This window comes from Callionymus lyra, chromosome 10 (genome assembly GCF_982586985.1).
Source record: "Callionymus lyra chromosome 10, fCalLyr1.hap1.1, whole genome shotgun sequence".
Taxonomy (NCBI): domain Eukaryota; kingdom Metazoa; phylum Chordata; class Actinopteri; order Syngnathiformes; family Callionymidae; genus Callionymus; species Callionymus lyra.
In genome coordinates this window covers 12,283,496-12,304,523 of record NC_141827.1, presented here as the reverse complement: position 1 = coordinate 12,304,523, position 21,028 = coordinate 12,283,496, and the positions used below count along the sequence as shown (strand labels likewise).

The 21,028-nt window shown below is 38.4% G+C and overlaps 1 protein-coding gene across 2 annotated transcripts in view; it reads right to left on the bottom strand.

Moving 5' to 3' along the window:
* Positions 1–21,028, bottom strand: part of cpne5b (copine Vb) — a 78,483-nt gene that overhangs the window by 14,997 nt on the left and 42,458 nt on the right. For both annotated transcript variants that reach the window (XM_087800321.1, XM_087800322.1), the window contains 5 exons: positions 11,938–12,001; positions 6,202–6,305; positions 5,184–5,288; positions 962–1,003; positions 741–816 (listed from right to left, as the gene is read on the bottom strand). In XM_087800321.1, the coding sequence (XP_087656447.1) occupies positions 741–816; positions 962–1,003; positions 5,184–5,288; positions 6,202–6,305; positions 11,938–12,001 (391 nt within the window). The remainder of the gene's footprint in view (positions 1–740; positions 817–961; positions 1,004–5,183; positions 5,289–6,201; positions 6,306–11,937; positions 12,002–21,028) is intronic.

Genomic DNA, 21,028 nt, shown 5'->3' with positions numbered 1-21,028 from the left:
ACATCTGGAAGGCAGGTATTAGTGCTTCGTCTTAAGCCATAAAAAATGGTTCGAGGCATGAAGAGTGAGCATCTTCCCTTTTGTTGTTCTGCACTAACAAATGTTTTCTTGTACAACATTGCAATTTCTCTTTATGTTCCCACATTAAAGCAGCTCCGTGTAACATTTTCGGTTAAATGTTGAGGATAATGATTTCATTCATCACAAAGGTACAAATACACATGTTGTATGTTTCAACACAGGATCCAGGACATTACAGTTTACCCTTTACTTTGACACAAAAGGGCGCCAGAAAACATGTTCAATCTTACATATTGGTGCTTTAAAGCTTGCATTCAAATTAGAGATTTTCTAGTGCATTTACAAATCCTAGCCATTTCCAATAGAATACCTTGATTCTACCCAAGGATGGAAACTAACAGTTGAGTCTTAACTAGTGATTTTTAACTGGTCTGACCGAAATGACCAATATTAAGGGAAAAAACAACAGAATTTTGTTTAAATTATATATATCCATCCATATACATTTGTTAATATGTATTAATAAATATATTTTCAAGCTGAGACATAACTCACTGATGATGATCTTCCCTCCCTGACTTTGGGACGACCAGTTATCGACAGCAAAAACTGAATTTGATAATTATTTTTGCTTTTTATGTGTTAATGGTCTGAGGTGAACCATTAGATCCATTCAGAATGTGTTACAAAATAATTTCTAACACATTGGAATCACTCACCTCATACACGTTGAACTGACTTTGCCCTCGAGCAAGTTCTCGGTAGCTGGTTGTAAAGTCTCCAATAAAGTCATGGCTGTGTGGAAAAAGTAAAGGAAATCAAATGTTAAAAGTTTGATGCCTTTGAGCAAACTTTTGGCAGTGGTGAAACAATCTATTTTGCATGAAATGTGTTACAATGTGTCCTGAATCTCTAACTCATTAATGACTCAAACACTCACCTGCCATCTCTGTCCCAGTCGTACACCTCCACTTTGATTGTTCTGGCGGAAAAGACAAACACATATGACATTTTCAAATGTTTGCCACTAGATGTTGTTTTACCATCCACATATTTTTTGCCATTCCTCTTATGTTTTGCCGTGATGTCTTAAGTTCAATTCATTCTACTTGTTGAATTTATTCTCCAATTGATGGAGAATTACTTTTACTAAAAACATAGAATATACTGTGACAGGGTTGAGCCACAATAAATAAAAGCAATAGTATGTAGCAATTAAAATTAAAAGTTTTTACAGAAATGTGGTGAAAATTAGGAAAACATTATTGAAATATAATTTGTTAAAATAATTGCAATTGCATATTAGTTCTTTAAATGTAAAAAATACCTCAAAAGGTTCCTATAATTTCATTTGAAAGGGCCACACGGGCCACTGGAACCACACATTGAAATCTGAACAGTCCTAAAAAGAAGCAGCAATAACAAACTAGAAATAAGGAACTTTACATTGATGATCTTGTAGCATCATCACATATCTTTCTTTAAATTCAGATTCAAGACAAACGTGTTTCTATATACGACTTATACCATAATCGTTGCGATAACTGTTGGTGTATTTTGTTGTACTATAAATAAGTTTAGGTTTTCTGCCACTGAGGTACTTGAGAAGTAAGCTGTTGGAATCCTGTCTGTACTATACTCCCACTGCCCTGCATCTAATAAGAGTCCTTGAGGGACTTGTCAAACATACAACAAAAAAAACAAGTAACAAGTTAATTATAGTATTTGGTTCTAAATTTCAGCAGCCAGTTCTGAAAGTGACTGCAGTGAAAACAAAACAAAGGAAGGAAGTCGGCATGAGAAGTCAGAAATATGACATTTGACTCTACTCCTCCTGGAAAGTCTCTGCAGAAAGACACTGCAAAACTTTCTCCGCGCTTTCATAGTTGAGTCACATTGATCTCACCAGCACGTCTCTGCACCTCCACTGACACAAACCCAGATAGAAAAATAAAATAAAGGCTCTGAGCTGTCACCCAGGGATTGGAAGATAAAATAGACTTCCACCATGCTGCCTGGCCCCTGACGTTCCTTTGTGCCGGTTTGTTCTGAGAGAACCAACGGAATCGAACCTGGCTGCTGTTAGACAGAATGTACAGCTGAAGACCCACCAGGAAGAAACACACGATGCTCCCTCACACAAGTGTGGTGCGTCGCTTCAATCCCGTAATAATACATTAATCAGATCAACTCATCGACTTCATGATACGCTCAGCCTCGACCAGGATGCTGAGATTGCAGGGAGTCCTTGACAAGTCTCAGAACAATATCCACTCCAAACCTAATCTACCACGAGCACGAGCTCATCTCTCCCTCCTTCTAAACGACATCTGGTAATGGAGGCAGACAACATCTTTAGCAGCGCTTTCTCAGAATTCATTATGGGATGAGTCAAAGTGTGAAAAAAAAAAAATCAGTCCAATATCTTCATGTGAGAGTGTGAAAATGAAAGGGTAAAACCTAGTTGGATATGATGGTAAATTAACTGAAAGTGGGTTCCCCCTTCAAGTACATGGCTCTGTGATATTATAGGCTTTTTCTGTTATTCTACCATTTTTTTTAAATGATTAGCATTAAAGTAATTATGCTTTATCCCAACAACAGCAACAAAACCACCTTAAGAAGCAAGTTTAATTTTCCACATCAATCTAGTCGAAACTAAACTCGTGCTGTTCATCATGTTGACAACAATAAGACTAAAATAGAAGATAATCAACATGAATGTTACCGGGTGTTTTCATTGAGACACTCGTCACTTAAGCAAGTTAAAAAAAGGAGACGAACATCCTGGCTTGACAGGATAAACACAAGCCTTCAGCGTCCTGTGTTACAATTGTTCCATTTTTCATTCTCTCCTTCTTCCTCGCCCCATTATTCCACAACATGCTCTGCGGCTTCCATTTTAAGAGCATTTCCAAATGCACTCGTTCAGGTGTATCATAGAAATCCTGCTGCGCCCTCACGACTCAGTGTCTTTCGTGCACCATTGTGAAACACCGTGGGTAACAATTGCACATGTCGTGCATTCCTGTTGTGTAAGGTTTTAAATGTCAGGAGCAGGATAAAGGAAGGCATATAGCCGAGGGCGCTTTACGCCAATCAAGGATTTCCGACTGTTGTCCCCTAACAAGCATGTCCGCGTAAGAAGGAAAAATCATTTGTGAACCCTTTTAAACTCCTGTTGTGGTCAATTAAATGAGGTTTTAGACGGAAAAACTTGTCATATTTCCAGTTTCTCGTGTGTGTGGTGCTTACTGGTGGAGCTCCGACCTGGTGGCCATGAGCTTTGTGTAGTGAAACATTGTGAACCTCTCAGCGTAGAGTAAAATATAACCCTACATGTCATGTCAGTGTGACATTCTTGCTCTTGTCCTCCCTTACACAGTAGAATAAAAGCTTTTGTGTCTTCTTCCTGATGCAGGGGGGTGGCAAGTTCCGCAGATCTATAGTGTATATAAATAGTTTTGCTGCCTACAGTGTATTATTAACTATATTTAACATGACATACTTCAACGGATTCTGGAACTCACCATAGTAAGTAAGTAAGTAAGTAAGTAATATTTATTTATATAGCGCTTTTCCAGACCAGGGTCACAAAGCACTTTAACAATCAAAACAATACTCAAAAAAGTATATACTTTAAAGATCAAGATAATAATGAGAACAACACAGGAGTTCCAGAAAATCAAGGAAAAGCCTGAACAAATAGAAATGTCTTAAGATGTTTCTTAAAGGAGTCAGTAGACTCCATCAAGCGCAAAGAGAGAGAAGAAGAAGCACTAGAAGCAATTTTAGATTCTTCATGCAACTGAAATATTTATTTCAGAGTTTACAGGTAATTTGGTGAAAGCACCCAAATATTCAATCGTCAAATTGAATCATAAAAATAGTTTAGTTTATTAATTGCTGTCAAGTGTCAAATTAATTAATTAAATATAATATCGTTAGATGTTTCTTTAATGCGTCATCTCATGCGACATCAACGCAATCTGAAGAATTCATTGACAAAGTGACAGGGAGGAAGAAATTCATTCATAGTAATCTGACACTTTTTCTTCAGCTTTTTTGGAGATTCTTGTTTCTTCCTGTCACTTGTTTGAAATTGAAGAGGGGCTGATAATAAGCTGGAGGATAAAAAGGAATTTATACCCCCTCTGACACCAGATGTCCGCATTAATTATGGGCCGACCGGGAAGAGAATCTCGTTATTGTTTCAGATGTTGTGGCAGCAATTTGTTTCACAGTGATAGTGGCTTGATAATGTGGAGAAGTGATTTCACCAAATACTTATTTTCATTCATTTGGTTTGAATAAGAACAAATACACAAATACATTTCCATTTCTTCACGATCAGAGGTGGTGTTAAAGGGCAACACGAATATTGAAAAAATCATTTAAACACAAGGTTTTAATAAAGTCCAAGATGTAAGTAAGTAAGTAATTTTTATTTATATAGCGCTTTTCCAGACCAGGGTCACAAAGCGCTTAAACAATCAAAACAATATTCAATAAAGAGTGTGATTTTATAATAATATAATATATAATAATAAATTAATAAATAATTGTGCCATCATTGGGATCTCAAGCTCACACTTATATGGCACAACTGTAAATGGTCTAAATGTTTACCACGATATGAATGTTCAGCTCTTTCTAATGACTTGCACCGAAGATGTGTCAAAGGTACCAGTTCAGCAGCGAGTAAATTAGATACCAACTTAAGAAGAGTTCGCCACAAATGGCTGCCTTGTGATTGTCACCACATTCATGGCAGAATAGAACACATGTTTAGAAGTAGAAGCTCATGATCATGGAATGAGAAAAAACCTGATGATGGTGATGGGCGGATAAAAAACACTATGAGGGAGAGCTATTTCAAGTTGAAGACGAATGCCTGAGGAAAATACAATCCTGACAGTCAAGTTTGATGATGACTTTGATTGATTCCTGTCAGTTAAACTAGTGGGCTCTGGGGCTGACGCAGTGTCGCCCATCAGTTCACCGCCTGTCAGTCATAGGTGTGCCAGGAGTGGCAAGCCATCGATTCCGTGAGCATCGATCAATATTGTCAGTATAAAGGCTTATTGTCCCGCCTGGGAATGGTGGAGTGAGAGGATGAAGGCATCCGTGTGGTTCAGGAGGAATACAAGCAGCCGTCGTACCTGTCGTAGTCGCCGTTGCAGAGCGCTCGTACAGGGATCGTGAAAGACTGCCACACCGGGTTCAACGTGTTCTTCACCACCTCTGTTTTATGGCAGATCGTAAACCTAGAGCCGAGAGAGGACAGAGGGAGACTTATACGAGGAAGCAGAGAGAGGAAATGGTGTAATAACTGTTTAGCACAAAGCAAAGAGAGGCGTAAATATTAAAACAAGGAGTCAAGGGTCCATCTTTCCAACAACAAGCCGTTAAACGATATGTTCTCAGTTCAAGATGCAGAAGCAAGATTCCTCTCATATACATGATTAATATCCTGGTTCTACAGCTGCAAATGACCGCTGCTCCTCCTTTTCACTTGTTAATTCTCCACGTCCTTGAGCCACACATTTCAAACACCCTCCGGCTCTAACCATGGATCTGTCCAGCTCGTCTTCAGGGACCCATTTGGTGCCCTGTTATTTATTTAAAAAAAACACTGGGAAAAGCCAGTAGAAGAGCAATAAAGCACTTGTTAAAGCATCTCTGGCTTGATAGAGCCGACGCTGCCACAATTGTCGAGCCTCTCGAGATACTTAACAGCCCTCAGAGGGAGGCGAGACGAGCATCCGTGCCTCGTAAGACGCATGAAAAATGCAGATGATGTTATTTTCAGGCATTTTTAAATAATTGGCTCTTTTCCTTAACACTTTCACTATAGCCTTAGTTGGCAGTGGAGTTTTCTATACAAGGACTACATTTGAAAGAACATACTAAATCACTTCCATGAAGTAGGAGTTTCATCGAACAGTCAAACTGATAATTAAACATGTTAACCAGAAATGTCAGTTTAATATCATCAGTTTTGATACTTTCTGTTCTGTATCTTTTCACTACTGGTGGCATTGTCCAACTTTTCATTTGTCACCACTGAGAGAAAAGTCCTCCTTGTTGGACCATGTAAGTGTAAGACTAGATGCCATTGCCATGACTTACAACTGCCTATAGAGTTTGGTCACCAAAAAAAGGAGGAGCCAGACTTACGTTCCATCCTCGTTGCTCCTGTAGAAAACCATGAAAGGGTCCGACTTGCCAAAGAAGTCTTTCTTGTCCAGCTTGTTGGCACAAAACTGCATCGTTGCACTGTCCTGCAAGAAAAGACAAATGCTGGCTAGTTAGACGAGAAGGGAAAAATCAAGTGAAATAAAAGAAGGACTATTAATGTGTGTTTTCACTTCTGGCACCACATCTCTCTTTTATCACAACAGCATCACAGCAGATGGAGCAGCAGATGGATGGCACTTCATGAATACTGAACGCTGCAAGAAATGTGGATTCTCGATCTACTATATAGGTGAAAGGGGTCTATATAGATGTACTAAATGTACATACTATATAAATCCAGGGGTCACTCCTGAAGTCATTCTATGACTCAGTAGTGGCCTCTGCCATCTTCAACGGTGTGGTCTGCTGGGGGAGCAGCATGACAGCAAAGGATAGGGCTAAACTGGACAGCATTATTAAGAAGGCCGGTTACGTCCTAGGGCGCCCCCTGGATCCTGTGGAGGAAGTGTCTGGGAGGAGGATACAGAGAAAGCTGGGCTCCATGAGGAAGAACTTATCTAACCCTCTCCAGCACACACTGAGGGCATTGAGGAGCTCCATCAGTGATAGGATGCTTCATCCCAGGTGTGTGAGGGAGAGGTACCGCAGGTCCTTCCTCCCTGCTGCCATCAGACTCCACAATAAGAACTCAGCAAGATAAATATTTAACAGCACCTTTTCTTCTTGTTATTTTCTTCTTGTTATTTTTGTAAATATGATAGTGTATATAATATAGGGCAGATTTTTATTTTATTTAGATCTTTTTTTTTCATTTTTATTATTCTATTTCTGGGTGTCTTTTATTTATTTTTTATTTGAGGTATTGCGCTTGCTGTTGTTTAAACTGAATTTCCCCTCGCGGGACAAATAAAGGATTTCTGATTCTGATTCTGAAAGAAAGTGTAGGACTGATCACCTCCTGTACTTGTTCCTTGTCACTTTTCTCAAGTTCACCCCTCATATTAAAGCAGCATTGTGTATAATACACAGCAACAAGCCAGGTCCATGTTAGGGTAAGAATGGGTTTAGGGTTAGAGTAGGTGGTAGTGATAGAATAGAATAGGGATAGATAGAAGAGTAGGGTAAGAGTTGGTGATTGGGTTAGATTTAGGGTTAGGGTTAGAGGGGGCGCTGTTTTTTTTCTCTGGTTTTTATAAACAAATGTACTCACTGACTGTGTCAGCAGGAATTTTAAGACAACAGAAAAACACCTTAACATTGGAGGGAACTATCTTCGCTAGTGTTCCTTTAGAACTTCTTCATCCGTCCATTTTTCTAGGTACATCATTATCGGCTGCTCGAGTAAACTGGATAAATTATTCACTCATTTGGTGTCCTCATAAAAGAATGAATGAACATTATTCTTACGCTCTTCTATTATCCGGGTTACAGGTAGTTGTTTTTCATGTCGACTTTATGGTGTTTTTCAGTGAACTAGTATAAAAATGTGATGATGAAGCCACTAATTAACTTGTTTTAACCCAATAAAATCTTGCTCTCATGTTTTAGTTTGTGCTTTGAGCAAACCAACAAACCCAGCAAAATATCTGATATGAGTTATTGTATTGGAAAATTGACAAATAAATAAAAAAGGAATGAAAATAACCTTCATTAAGCTGGATATAAGCACGCCTTAGGAGGGGCATTGATCATAAATGGGATTCACAATAAAGCAAACCTGTGTGAGTAAAAATAAATCAATATATCATTCCTGTGCTGATAGAACTGTGAGGAAATAATAAAAAACAACCTGCAGGCAGTTCCCATATAGGAAAAAACAACATGAATATATTCACAGGAAAATCTTTTTTTAAGAACAACTAACGTTAAAACTATATTTTTTATAGTTATTACTTTAGGAATTAAATCTCGAGAGGTTACGAGCGCGAAGCCCATTATGATGTAATAATGGCTTCACTCCTCCAGCCAGCTGTAATCACACCTGCTTTGTTTATACAACGAGTCCCCTGGAGGTGGAGACCTCAGGGATTGACAAACGTGATGCTTGACCAATCACAGCAGAGTGGGTGTGGTGTTTTCAGTGGGCAGGGTTCAAGATTATTTTCTAATGTAAATATTCCAATGAAAAGAGAGTTTTTTACAAACATACTGATGAGAACAATAGAGGTCCAAGATCTATTTAAGACACACTTAAATCAACACATACAGATGTTTCCTTTAAGCTAGTCATCTGTTTATTCTGTGTAATCTATGTCCATCCAAAGTGAAATCCAAACCAGCTCAATGCTTCGGAGTCTTCTCTGAAAAATGTCACCCCCTTGTGTGGTGGTAATGCAGAGAACAAGCTGCTGCTGATCTGGGAAGTGACTGGAGCTGCAGAATCTTCAGGCCCCGAGGTCTTAGACCAGGCAGCCGGAGATCCACTAATGACGCTTTGATGCCTTTTTAATGTCGATGCGTAGACCATGTGTCAAGCTGAGTGCGTGGGAGAGCTAGGTGTGTTTGTGTGTGTGTGTGTGTGTGTGAGTGACTGATGTCTTCCTGCATGTTAGAACTTCAGTTTCCTGTTTGCTCACTGTCTTTATCAGTCAGAGTCAGGCTTCTGCAGCTCACTCTTTCCTCAGACGCTTCTTGAAAAATTTCCACTTCAACCACAAAAGCAAAGCTATTCCGAACGCCTTCAGGACACAAACACACCACTGGTCTCCTGTTAAACACAAACCTTCAACATAAACTAAACAATATTACTTTAGCGTATCCCTCTCCTGCCCCCATGTGGGTTTTTAAAAAGTATATTAACTCCCAGCGTAGCATTAAATGCAATTCGAATTATTTTAACACTGTTGCTATAAAAAGTTTTTTATGCTTTAAAAAAAAAATTGATATCCTCTCCCTGGTTGATATTAAAAACCCTAAAAAGTCAATGTATCTATTTTTCCCTTTAAAGTGATTCTATGCGATTTTTTTTGAGTCGAGCGACGCCAGTGGACTAAAGTAGTGTTTAGCCCGACGGGAGACAATATTTCCCATGAGCACTTGCTAAACGTCGCAAAAGTTGCCATGTACCGGTTTGTAGCAGTTGATGAATTTTGTTTCCAGACTTCCATTGATGAATGAAGGATGATACTGATGAGGTAATGAACCAGATTGTGGATAATGAAATATGATATGATGGCTTTGTAAATAACCTTGTTTTTGTACCATAATTCGCCCCTCACCCCCCCCCCTTCCACAACCAGTGCAATATATAGTATGTTCACACAATCTCCAAGTTTTACAGTGAAAATAAAAATCACACAAAACACCTCAAGTCATGGTTTTATGAGTCATTCAACTAGTTTGAAGTTGATGTGTCAAGTTTTATGAAAATATTTTAGTACAAAAATACTAAGGTTCACAAACTACCCAGAGCTGCTTCTTCTGACCATGAAAGAATATTCATTCATTTAAGCGCAAAATGAAGCCGGATATGATAGAAAATAATGAAAAAAACACAAGTAATATTAATATGTAATATCTTGATGCATGAAAGGGTTAAGTTGTTTTTAATAACACAAGCTTCTTGGCTAAAAATATGGTGATGTTGCTGGTGAATAATTGCATGAAGCTGAAGCAGAGGATGGACGAAAAAATAAGCGTTTCGGGTGATGAAATGCTCCTGTAATGATGCAAGAGGGTCGAACACGCGAGAGAGTTACGAGAGCAGCCCCACACTCTGGAGAAATACTGGCACATTATGACAACACTTCTGCAGCCGTCATCGGGAGCAACAGCGCGGGTAAAGTTGTGCCGGAGGTGACGGGCAGGTGAAAGCATTCATAGTGACAGAATGTGTGCGGTTATTAAAAATGCATCTGCTCTCGCCTCATTAAAGTTCGGTCGCATCAACACACTCTTTCCGGGGGCCTGTGATCAACAGCCATTTGCTAATACGGAGAGAATCAAAGTATCAATATTTAAAGAGGGAGGCATTCTCAGGAGGGACACGTTCGCATCCTCCAGCCGGTAATAAATGACATTTTTTTGACAAAGAGGGAGAGTGTGCTTGTGTGTGTTCATGTGTGTGCGACTATAAGGTCTCATTACTTTATAAAAATGGGGTTTAAGGAAGAAACAAATGGTGGTAAAGCAAAGAGGGCTCCTATCGCATTACAAATGCATAATTCTGCATAAATGAGTGTCAAGAAAGGGAGCATGGGAAATGAAAAATGTTTTACGGCTGGACGACGTGCAGACCAGGACACTCAATGCAGGGGATGGTGATGAAGATGAAGTTGCAGTGATGGAACGTACAGAGAGGATGGATGTTCGTGAATGAGAAATGAAACATCGTGGCTGCGTGGCAATTCATCTTATTAAATCTGATGAAACTAACTTCTCTACATCTTATATGTTGAGGTGTATTTGTAGATGGAGTTGTAGCAGTGTGACTTTAAGAAGCCCAAGTCAAGAACTGAAGTACACATCATCCAGTAGGATTCAGGATCCTACTAGTAGAGATAAGAATTCCAATCTGAATCCGTCTGTACTAGTGCTAGTAGGATTCCAGATCCTACTGGATTCTAATCTGTACTGTGACATATACATATACTTGAACTATTTCTGTTGCACTCTTTTCATTTTGGTCCACTGCTTTATCACACATGCCTTGTTTATGAGATTGTGCACTCAGCACCGGGTTCAGGCTTTTTTTTTTTTCCACAGACAGAAGTATCAGCACTCAGCTCATCGTGTTCCTTTGGCCCTTTTATCGAACACACAGTAGAACAGCACGTCTGCTTTAGGCAGAGAGACTACCTGGAAGCCTAATGCTGCTATTTCGGTATCACAGCGTCACAAGCATGTTTTCTTTAAAACCATATCACAGCATTAGATTTCTAGTATTTTGCAGGAAACCTTTAAAGGCCACGATGTCTGGACTTGTTTGGCTCAAGGTTGGTACTTTCATGCAAAAAATACTTTTGTGAGTTGAAGATACAGTTTGGACTAAACCTATTATTTTGTTACATATAAATAAAATAGTTTTGTTATAATCAAAAGTTTTATGAAAATATTACCATAAAGATGAGAAAAACATTGGATCTTACAATAAGAATAAATTATAGAAAAAAAAAAAGTTCTTATCGGATTTTTTTCATTTGCATTTCATTTATCAGAGAAGAAGCAAAGCAAAAATGTTCCTAAAGCAACTTTCAGGAGGTAAAAATACAGTTGTTGTTTTTTTTATAAGTAAATAAATGCAAGAAGACGGACAACACACTCAAACCTTTACATTTCAATTTAATCATTTAAGTAAAAATATTTTAAAAATGAAGGGAAATTACGTCTTTAATGTCATAAATAATCATATTAGGATGAAACCCAGGCAAGCATAGGGAGGACATTTAAGTGGATTTCAACCTTTTCACTGTGAGATTAATTCAATGAGAGAGACGTTTTACTATTTAAGGTTTGTATCACAAGCTTGTTTACTCAGAGACCATGCGACGTCTGAGTACTCCCAAAAGTTCTCTGAAAAGCAGAATCAACAAAACATTTTTTTGCAATTGTTCTGGGATTTACACAAAGCCAATAAAAACTCCACATCAGACATGGTTTCAGTGCTTCTCCCTATGTTGCTGTGACAAAATTCCATAAAAAGATTTTATGTGTCCTACAGCAACAGATGTGTGTGTGTGTGCAGTGCGGACGAGCGACGAGAGGTTTGTTACTCACTCGACAATTGCTCAGCTCCTCTGCCGTCAGAAGGATGGTTCCACATTTCTTTCCCGGAATGCCTCTGTGGGGAGCAGAAACAGAATATTCATACATGCGTTCGAGCTCCGAGTTGATCAACAGAATCATTTGAATATAGAATTATGTTTCCCGAATTATATTTCTCTTTCTTTAAAATACTTTTACGTATCCGCTGCACCTCTTAATGTTTGTATCAGAGGTTCTCAAGGACAACAGAAGTTCAAATATAAGATATGGAAACTTTATAGTTGTATACCAAACACCCAGTCTTCAGGATGACATGAGGAAATTCTAGTAAAGGTTAGACACGAGTTTCAAAAGGTTGCATTTGGGAATAGATTTCCTTATCCCAAGAGGAAATTGAGTTTGAATTTGTTCGGTATTAAATAAGCACTTTTGCCTTTGAATTAAGAGGAAGAAGGTTCATGACAACACTGGCGCTCCTGCTCTTCTTCGTATTGATTGGCGCATGAATTTTGAGCAGAAAGTGTTCAATCAATAACGCCACAGAAATAAAGAACAGATATCATTAAAACCAAAAGGAATTTAAATAAATTCCCTCGTGTTTTCATTTCTGAACACTGGTTTTCCAAGAAGGGTAATTGTTTGACTGTAAGATTGTCTTCAATATCAAGCCTCTAATTATTAAAGGCTCTCTTTATTTATTCAAGACAATATCCATCGAACCAGAGGAGGATTCATGCGCTTCGTTATCCCCACGTTTTCATAAAACTCTATATACATCAACCGCAGTTTTCAACTAAAAACTCTGATGTGGAAGCGATTTCCGGCTTCAGTCTCGGGGTCAGACGTCCTCTCGATGTTTTTAAAGAGCAACTAATGTGTTGATTTAAGTGTGTATTAAGTAGATCTTGGACCTATTGTACTCATCAGTATGTGTCTGTTTGTGCAAAATTATCTTTTCATTTAAATATTTACATCAGAAAATGGTCTTAAGCCCCGCCCACTGACAACACTTTTATTCTGCCGATAAATTCTTGTTTACCATAACCACACCCACCCTGCTGTGATGAGCCAAACATCAAGGTTCGCCACCATGTGTCATCAATCCCGGAAGTCTCCACCTCCAAGGGACTTGTTGTATAAACAAAGCGGCATAATTCCAGCCAGAGTGTGCAACAAACAGTTACACCAATCCATCTCCCCCACACTCGTGAACAAGACCGCGAGACGCTTGAATCCCACCCGGTGAAGTATGTCTTCTTCCACCAGTTTTCCATCAGAAAATCCAACCACTGCTATGAATCATTGAGATCATAAGAGACAAAGAAAAATTGATCAATAATGATAATAATGATGATAATAATAACTAATAACCGTAATAACTATAATTATAACTACGACAGAAATATGAATAATAATACATATGATATTAATAATTAGTTACATTATTCATTCTCCTAATCCAGAGTTTAGTAAACCACAGCCACACTCTAAGAAGTAGAGGATATTTTCATCAACTCTAATTGGCTCATTCTTCATCTTCAGTGTCTAAGAAGAAGGATGTAGCTAATTATCTTTTAAAAGTCTTCTTCAACGATCTTGACGCAGGATGTCAAATCTGGAGTAATTGTGAGAGGTCGTGAAACCATTAGTTTCGAGTCGAGGCAAACAACGCCTTAAGTAGGAAGAACCACTGCTTCACCATGAAACAAAGAAGCTTTAGGTGAGGTGAGGAATCATGGGCGTCCTCCTAGTGAGGCGACCGAAGAGGGATCAATAACCTGCAAACAACTTCCCCCACAAGAGCTGAAGAGAAGTGTTTACTCAAGAGAAAGAAGTCTCCACTACACACTAAAAAAAAAGCATGGCTGCCGCCATTAAAAGTTTAAGGAAACAGAAAATTAAGTGTTTGAAATTAAAGGGGCCACTAATAAAGTCACACCAACATTTTCTATTTGCGATTTTGTAGTGTTTTTTTATGATTCAAAGTAGTATAAATAAAGTTTGATAATAATCAGTCATTAGTGTCTTGGAAATAATCAGTTTAGATAAAGAACACATTAATTCAGCGATCAAAACTACACGTATATGAACTTTAAAGTAAAGACTTTTGAGGACCAACATCACAAAAACACACACACAAAGAGAAATGGAGTTTTGTTTTGGGATTGTATTCAGGACACAAAAGGTCAAACAAGAATCAAAGCTGTACAAAAGGTTCAAAGACATTGAATGTAGTGCTTGGAATCCCCAAAGTGAAGAAGCTTACTCTGGTCAGAACTCTAAAGATCTCATGTGGTTACAGAACGACTGCAAACGGAAGTGTTCCTCTCTCAAGCCTACAGATGACAGAGAGCACTTCAGATCTCCGCCCGCCTGTCCGATCAGACACTCAGGGATGTGAGAGATCACACCTCAGCAGGCTGCGGTGCTTTTGATAATCGTCTTCTCGTGGCTGAGGCCGTTAATGAAGAGGTGCCATAGGCTGCATCTTTACGCCCGTTCGGTCGCAAGGTTTTCTCAAAAATGGACACTGTATATGTTCTCAGCCATCTAGGGAAAACATCTAATTACATCAGGTCACTGAGAAGAAGCGGATCATTTAGCTTGAATCATTATTTGTATCTATTATTATATAGAATGTCTTAAATGTTTGCTGGAAAGAAGCACTCAGGTGAGGTGAAGCAGCTCAGACACATAAGGTCAAAATATCAGGGAAAGTGATTTCCAGCTGTGAGGATGAGTGCTACTCTTTTGTGCAGAAGTGTGTGTGTTCACGTGTGTGTGTGTGTGTGTCGGCCCTTTGATCCACATAAAAAGACTGCCATCAATCGTCAGGTAAGGAAACCATCTCCGCCTCGTGCTTGAGTGATTCACCGTAAGGTTTTTATCACCAGAGATCTTACACATTCAGACACTCGACAGCACATCATCCAAGGCTCACAGAGCACATGTTCAATAGAAACATGCAAGCCAGTACTCTTCTTCCTTCACCTCTGGAAATGAAAGAATCAAATCAATTGAACTGAGAATAAATTAGATGCAGACAATTCAAACTAATGGACACCAGTGAGAGCAATATTAAATAATAATCAGTGAACCAGGGTTAATGTTTATCCAGTTAAAAAATGTCCTGCTCTTTTTTCCTCTTTGTTACTGCATGTGTGGGAATGATGTAAGAAAATGAAGTTGAAGTCAACCAAAGAGGTACATGAGACAACAACTAGTGGGTAGTAAGTTAAAGTAACTTAAGTAAGTAAGTAAGTAAGTAAAGGTTATTTGTAAAGTGTTTTTCTAGACCAGGGTCACAAAGGGCTTTAACAATCAAAAACAATACACAGTTAAATATATATACTTATAAATATATTTTTCACTATCATATTTGGCAGATGGAGACATGACAGGAAATGACATCGAGCAAAGGATTGCAGGAGATTGGCTCCAAGGTGGGTTAGAAAAGTGCTGAGTCGGACAAAGCTCACTATTTTCAGATGAGTTTTGCTTTCCGACGGCCGTGAAATCTGGGTCACGACTGGATAAAGAGAACCGTTGAGAAGGTTCCAGCAACGTTCAAGACCTACTGAATTATGCGTCAGCTTCTTTTTCGAGGTTTGTCAGGCCCGTGGAAAGAGACCAGAGAGGAGACCCGGGAGCAGATGGTGAGTTTCAATCACCCATGGATCGGTAGCACTTAGGCGGAGCTGGCACGGACAGCAAAGAAAGCCTGAAGGTCTTTAAAGAAACTCTTGAAGGACTGAGATTTTAAATAGATGAAGATATGACACCAACTTCAGGTTCGATTCAGACAGTAGATAAACACCAACATGATACTAAACCTATTTGCGAACGCCCTTCAATCTGTTCTTTGGAAAAGTACCTCTTGAATCACTTTTTCACAATTTTCTATAGCTTACTATAAGATGATCATTCTGGTCTATATCCTAACCACACGCGTGAACAATGGCAAGAAACACTTGACGGTAACAGGAACAACAACAGGTCAAAGTAGATTCTCTTGCATAATGTGGTCTTTCCATGCAACCTCATTATGGTTCAAAGAGCCACGGGAGAGTGTTTGAACCTTCCACATGAACAAAGAATTGACAGAATTGAGCAAATGTATACACGCCTACAGGGATGAAGAGGTGGGGAATATTAAATAAGAGATTTATCCAGGTAAATAAACATGTTGCGAAACAGCAAAAACAATGGTTCAGGGTGGTACTCTAATAAGGAACACATTAGAACACATTCATAATAGTATAATATATTTTTCACTTATTTACTGCTAAAAAACATAATTAATGGGCTCAATTTTGGAATGATGCATGAATATTTAGAATTAAAATACATAATTATAATGTCCAAAAAGTTCTTTCTGTTGAATTTGATTTGAGATATGGTGAGGACTCAGCTGTGTGACACGAACGACGAGTCTTGTCTGTAAATCGTGATCGAGGCTAATCTTCCAATCCTGTGTGTGGAACGCATCAACCTTGATGTACACCGGACACTCGAGAGAATAGTCCTGATCATAATCAGACATCAGGTAGCGCTGGAGGATTTCCAGTGGTTCACTTTACAGCAGAGATCTTCAAAATAGACAAGATTGATTCACAGGCAGCTCAGTTTAGAATTCTTCTCTCCAGGAGAAAATGAGAGGTTTGATCTGAGCCAGAAGGACAAAAGGTTGAAGAAAGTTAAGGGAAGAAGAAGCATCTCTGATGTTATCATTCAGATTGTTCAAGTCAGAGGGAATAAGCTGCGTGTTTTAGATGTATGTTTTAAAAGTGATGTTTCATACTCCACCTACATCTCCATGCATTTTCTGAAATGTTGGGGGAAAAGGTTTTTCAATGGTGTCAAGATGGATTAAGGCTTGTTGTGGCAGAGGGGGAGCTCCTGTAGCTCTTAATACCTTCTTGTCACCATGGTATTTCCAGTCAGTCAACTGACTCAAAGGAAGGACTGAAATAAAACAAACCCCCGCATTCTCATCTTTTCCAAATTCTCTCCACGTCTGCACCAACATTTCTAGTTTTGGGCATTTTGGGTAAAACTAAGAGGAAACTATTGACAATAACTGGATGTTGTGTCTGATTTACCTTGTGGTATAGGATTTTGTTTCAAGCCCACTCTACATATGGAGTTATTTTATATTTGTAACTGTACAAGGGTTGATCTGCAAATATTCAATGGTTGCACATGTGTTGTGATATCCACAAATTAATATTTGTATTTTTGTTGCAACAATACCGAGGCAGCGCTCGATCCTTGAACTCCTGGTTCAAAGCTGTTGGTTCTGGCCAAGAACCAGAAAGGCGAGTTTAGAGATGGGCAGATTACAGTTCATGTCTTTAAAATATCGGGGGCTTTGCAAACAAGAGAGAAGACATTTTTATTCGTAGAAACCTGAAAAGATTCATCATTTTACTTTCGTTAAAGTTGTTTTGTCCTGGACGTTTCTTCAATGCTTCTTCACGGCTACCATAATAATGGTCTGTCATTACGCTCACTCCTAATTTCCCAAAGGAAAAATGTGTTGCTCATCTGTTGTTCGATCTCATCTCTTGAGATCGATTTGACATTCTTATATTCATATCATTCTGTGATCATTTGCTTCTGAATTACTTCTCCTAAGGGAGCCTTAGGAGCAAGACATAAGCTGAAAATAGACAAGACTTTGACTTTAAGACGTTAGACTTTCTTTTATTGTCATTGCACAGAAAACACTGCAGTGAAACTGGCAACGAAATTTCGTAGCTTGGCAACCGTTAAAAAACACAGCAGAGAGATGTATATAAATAGTATAAATATTATTATTAATATGTTAAAAATAGTGCAATATAGTATAAACAGAATAAATAAATAACATAAATATTGCATATAATAATTAATGTATAAAAAGTATAAATACAAATAAGTTTACAATAATGCTAATATGTTATAAATAGAATAAATACATAATATTTTAAATAGTGCATAGCTCAAGTTACAAATATTCATTTTCCATTTATGGATATCACAACACACGTGTAACCTTTGGATATTTCACAAAATAACTCCATAATTCTACACGCATAAACAGGTCTTGAGCTCAACCCAATCTGCTTTTGCGTCTGTAGTAAGTAAGTAAGTAAGTAATTTTTATTTGTATAGCGCTTTTCCAGACCAGGGTCACAAAGCGCTTAAACAATCAAAACAATATTCAATAAAGTATATACTTTAAAGGTCAAGATAAAACTGATAACACAACAGGAGTTCCAGAAAATCAAGGAAAAGCCTGAACAAATAAAAACGTCTTAAGATGTTTCTTAAAGGAGTCAGTAGATTCCATCAAGCGCAAAGAGAGAGGGAGTCACCAATATGATACCATGTATGTGTGTCTTGATTTAAGAACAAAAGCTCACAGGGGGGTCTCTTGATTACAAAAGTAAAGATAATCCATCTGGCTTCTTAAAATAAATTGAAAGCTAAACACAACGAGCTGAGGAGGCGCTGTCATCACCTTCAGTCGGGCTCTTGCAAAGGTTTCCCCGACAGCCAATTATCTGGCGGTGAACATCTTGTTCTTATTAGCTCTCTGGAGCTGAGCTGTTCCAGTGGATGACCATCAGTGACCTTATTACCACGTAACCCTACAATCAGAAAAACTGCCTGTTCAAGAACACTTCGCCGTTCCCTCTTCCTTATTCCGCATTACTTTAGTACTTGAGGAATCGTTCATTCTGAGCCTCACATCCATCACTGATGTGAGATTCAAGGTAAGGGTGACAGTAGTGGTCGCTGAGCTGAAGCCTCCTGTTGTGACGGAGATGGTCGAGAGAATGACGCTCTACGGTGCCACAGTGGCATCTGTGATGATGATGATGATACGCAGGTGACAATCCTCACAGCAGTCGTTTTGAGTGAAGGAAGCTGTCATGATCTCACAGTGAAGGTGCAACACAAACTCAAGAGAACTCTTGAGAGTAAACCTGTGAAATTTCTGTGTGGATGTATTTCCTTGCCCTCCGGGCACTCCAGTTTCCTCCCATATTCTAAAACAGAGGTCAACTTGTACATAGATACGCTGTTTTTATTTTTGGAAATGAAAGATCAGAGGTTGTATCTCTTTGCATGGTAGCTCTTGTAGACGTTTATCCTTTTTCTTCCTATTTCTGCTCTATTGTTTAAGACATGACTCAGTAGAACAAGCTATTATTTTAATTTCACTTGCACTGTGTGGTGTTATTATCTACACAGATCTGAATCAACATTACAGACAGATTACCAACCATTATATACAGTATATAGTGATTATGAATATTATATATATATATATGGAGCTGAATATATATTAATATATATATATGTATAATCATATATTTTGTATATATTCTGACAAAACAAGTATGTTTCGATGCAAACATGGCAACACAAAACAAAATCAATGAACCAACTGTAACTGTGATAACATCCTGTCAGAACGTGTGTTTCAATGGAATTTGATTACTGAGAAGAGTTCAATATCCAGAGGATTGGCATCCACGCTGCATAAATATGCAGCTAACAATGTGTCCACGTATGCTGCAAATAATGGGGCTGACGTGAGGCATAGAAGCCTCTGAAGCCCTTTCATATTGAGGGGGCTGGGTTCAGCAGGTGCAGGAACAAAGTTAATGTACCTGTTTTTATTCATCATAACAGCTCCAACGGTTTTACTGCCAGAATATGAGTGTCCACGTATTATTGATATTTCACGAACCAAATACACCACAGGCAGCGCTTTTACTGTTTGGGAGGCTGGATTAGTAATGAAGATGGAAAAAATGAACAGATGAATCAGTAAAGAAGCCCCTTTCAAAAGTGAAATCTGTTACTGGTGAAATCTGTAGATCATGTTATGAGAATGAAAGCTCAATGGATGCATTTAATACCACAAATAAATGATGTATGGCTGTCAAACAATGAAACATTTCACTTCTGTGTCACTTTCAACAATATGATGAATGTTAAATCTTTAAAACACAAAAAAGGAAAATATCTAGATAAAATGACGATATTGATGAACAGAAGAAGTACTATCTTCTAATTTTATACCTTGTGAAGAACCGGCAATGTATTTTTTAAACCTTTCAAATCATAAAGTCCATAGTTTGCATAAGAGAATCATTTTAATTATAGGCTGTGCAATTTGGAAGATACTGAATATCAGGAATGTCCTCTGGGCATTGATTCGGCTTTTTTGTTGATTTCTCTCTTCATCTTGATTACTTTTTCATTTTCGGTAAGATTTCAATCACTCGCCTCTAATTTTTTTTTTGCCTTTTTTTCTTTTTAATTACAGGACTGGATTTGTGCACTGTTTAGAATTCTGAGCAGGGGGTTGAACTACAGGTAGTGGGACATTTAAAATGTATAATGCATAGAGTTTTAGTAGTTTTTTCTACAAGTAGTTTTTAGTAATAGTAGGTTTTCAGTAGTTTTAGTAGTAGCAGTTTTACTTGAAAGCATTATGTAGAGTATTTCATTTAAATTCTAAATATATTCACTCGAGGTATCTCATGATGGAAAATCTCACTTTAAATGACATGATATCCACTGTGTTCATCATTCACGCACAAATGTTAACCTCACTACTATGACTGCAGTAATCAATGCTATTTGTACTTTGTAAACAAACGTTTATAAATTCAGTCACATTGTATATGGATTGAAGTGATGAACAAACAAGGCAAACAACTACTTTATATATTTGAAAAACTGAAACCTTTTCATTCTCTTTCTTGTAATAACTGTATTGCACTGGACAAACTGATGGACATCATGGATGACACCAGCCACCCTCTGCACACTGTCATCACCAACCAGAGGAGCCGGTTCACTCAGAGACTGCTGCTCCCCAAGTGTAGGACCAATACACCTTACCAGCCTTACACCCCAGCTCGGGCTCTGAGGTCTGTGGATCAGAATCTACTTATGGTTACACGCTCATGACTCAGGACCAGAGGAGAGAAATCTTTTCAGGCTGTTGCTCCTAAGCTTTGGAACGATCTTCTTCTCCCTCTGTGTTTGATGATCTACTGACTCCTTCAAGAAACATCTTAAGACGTTTTTATTTGTT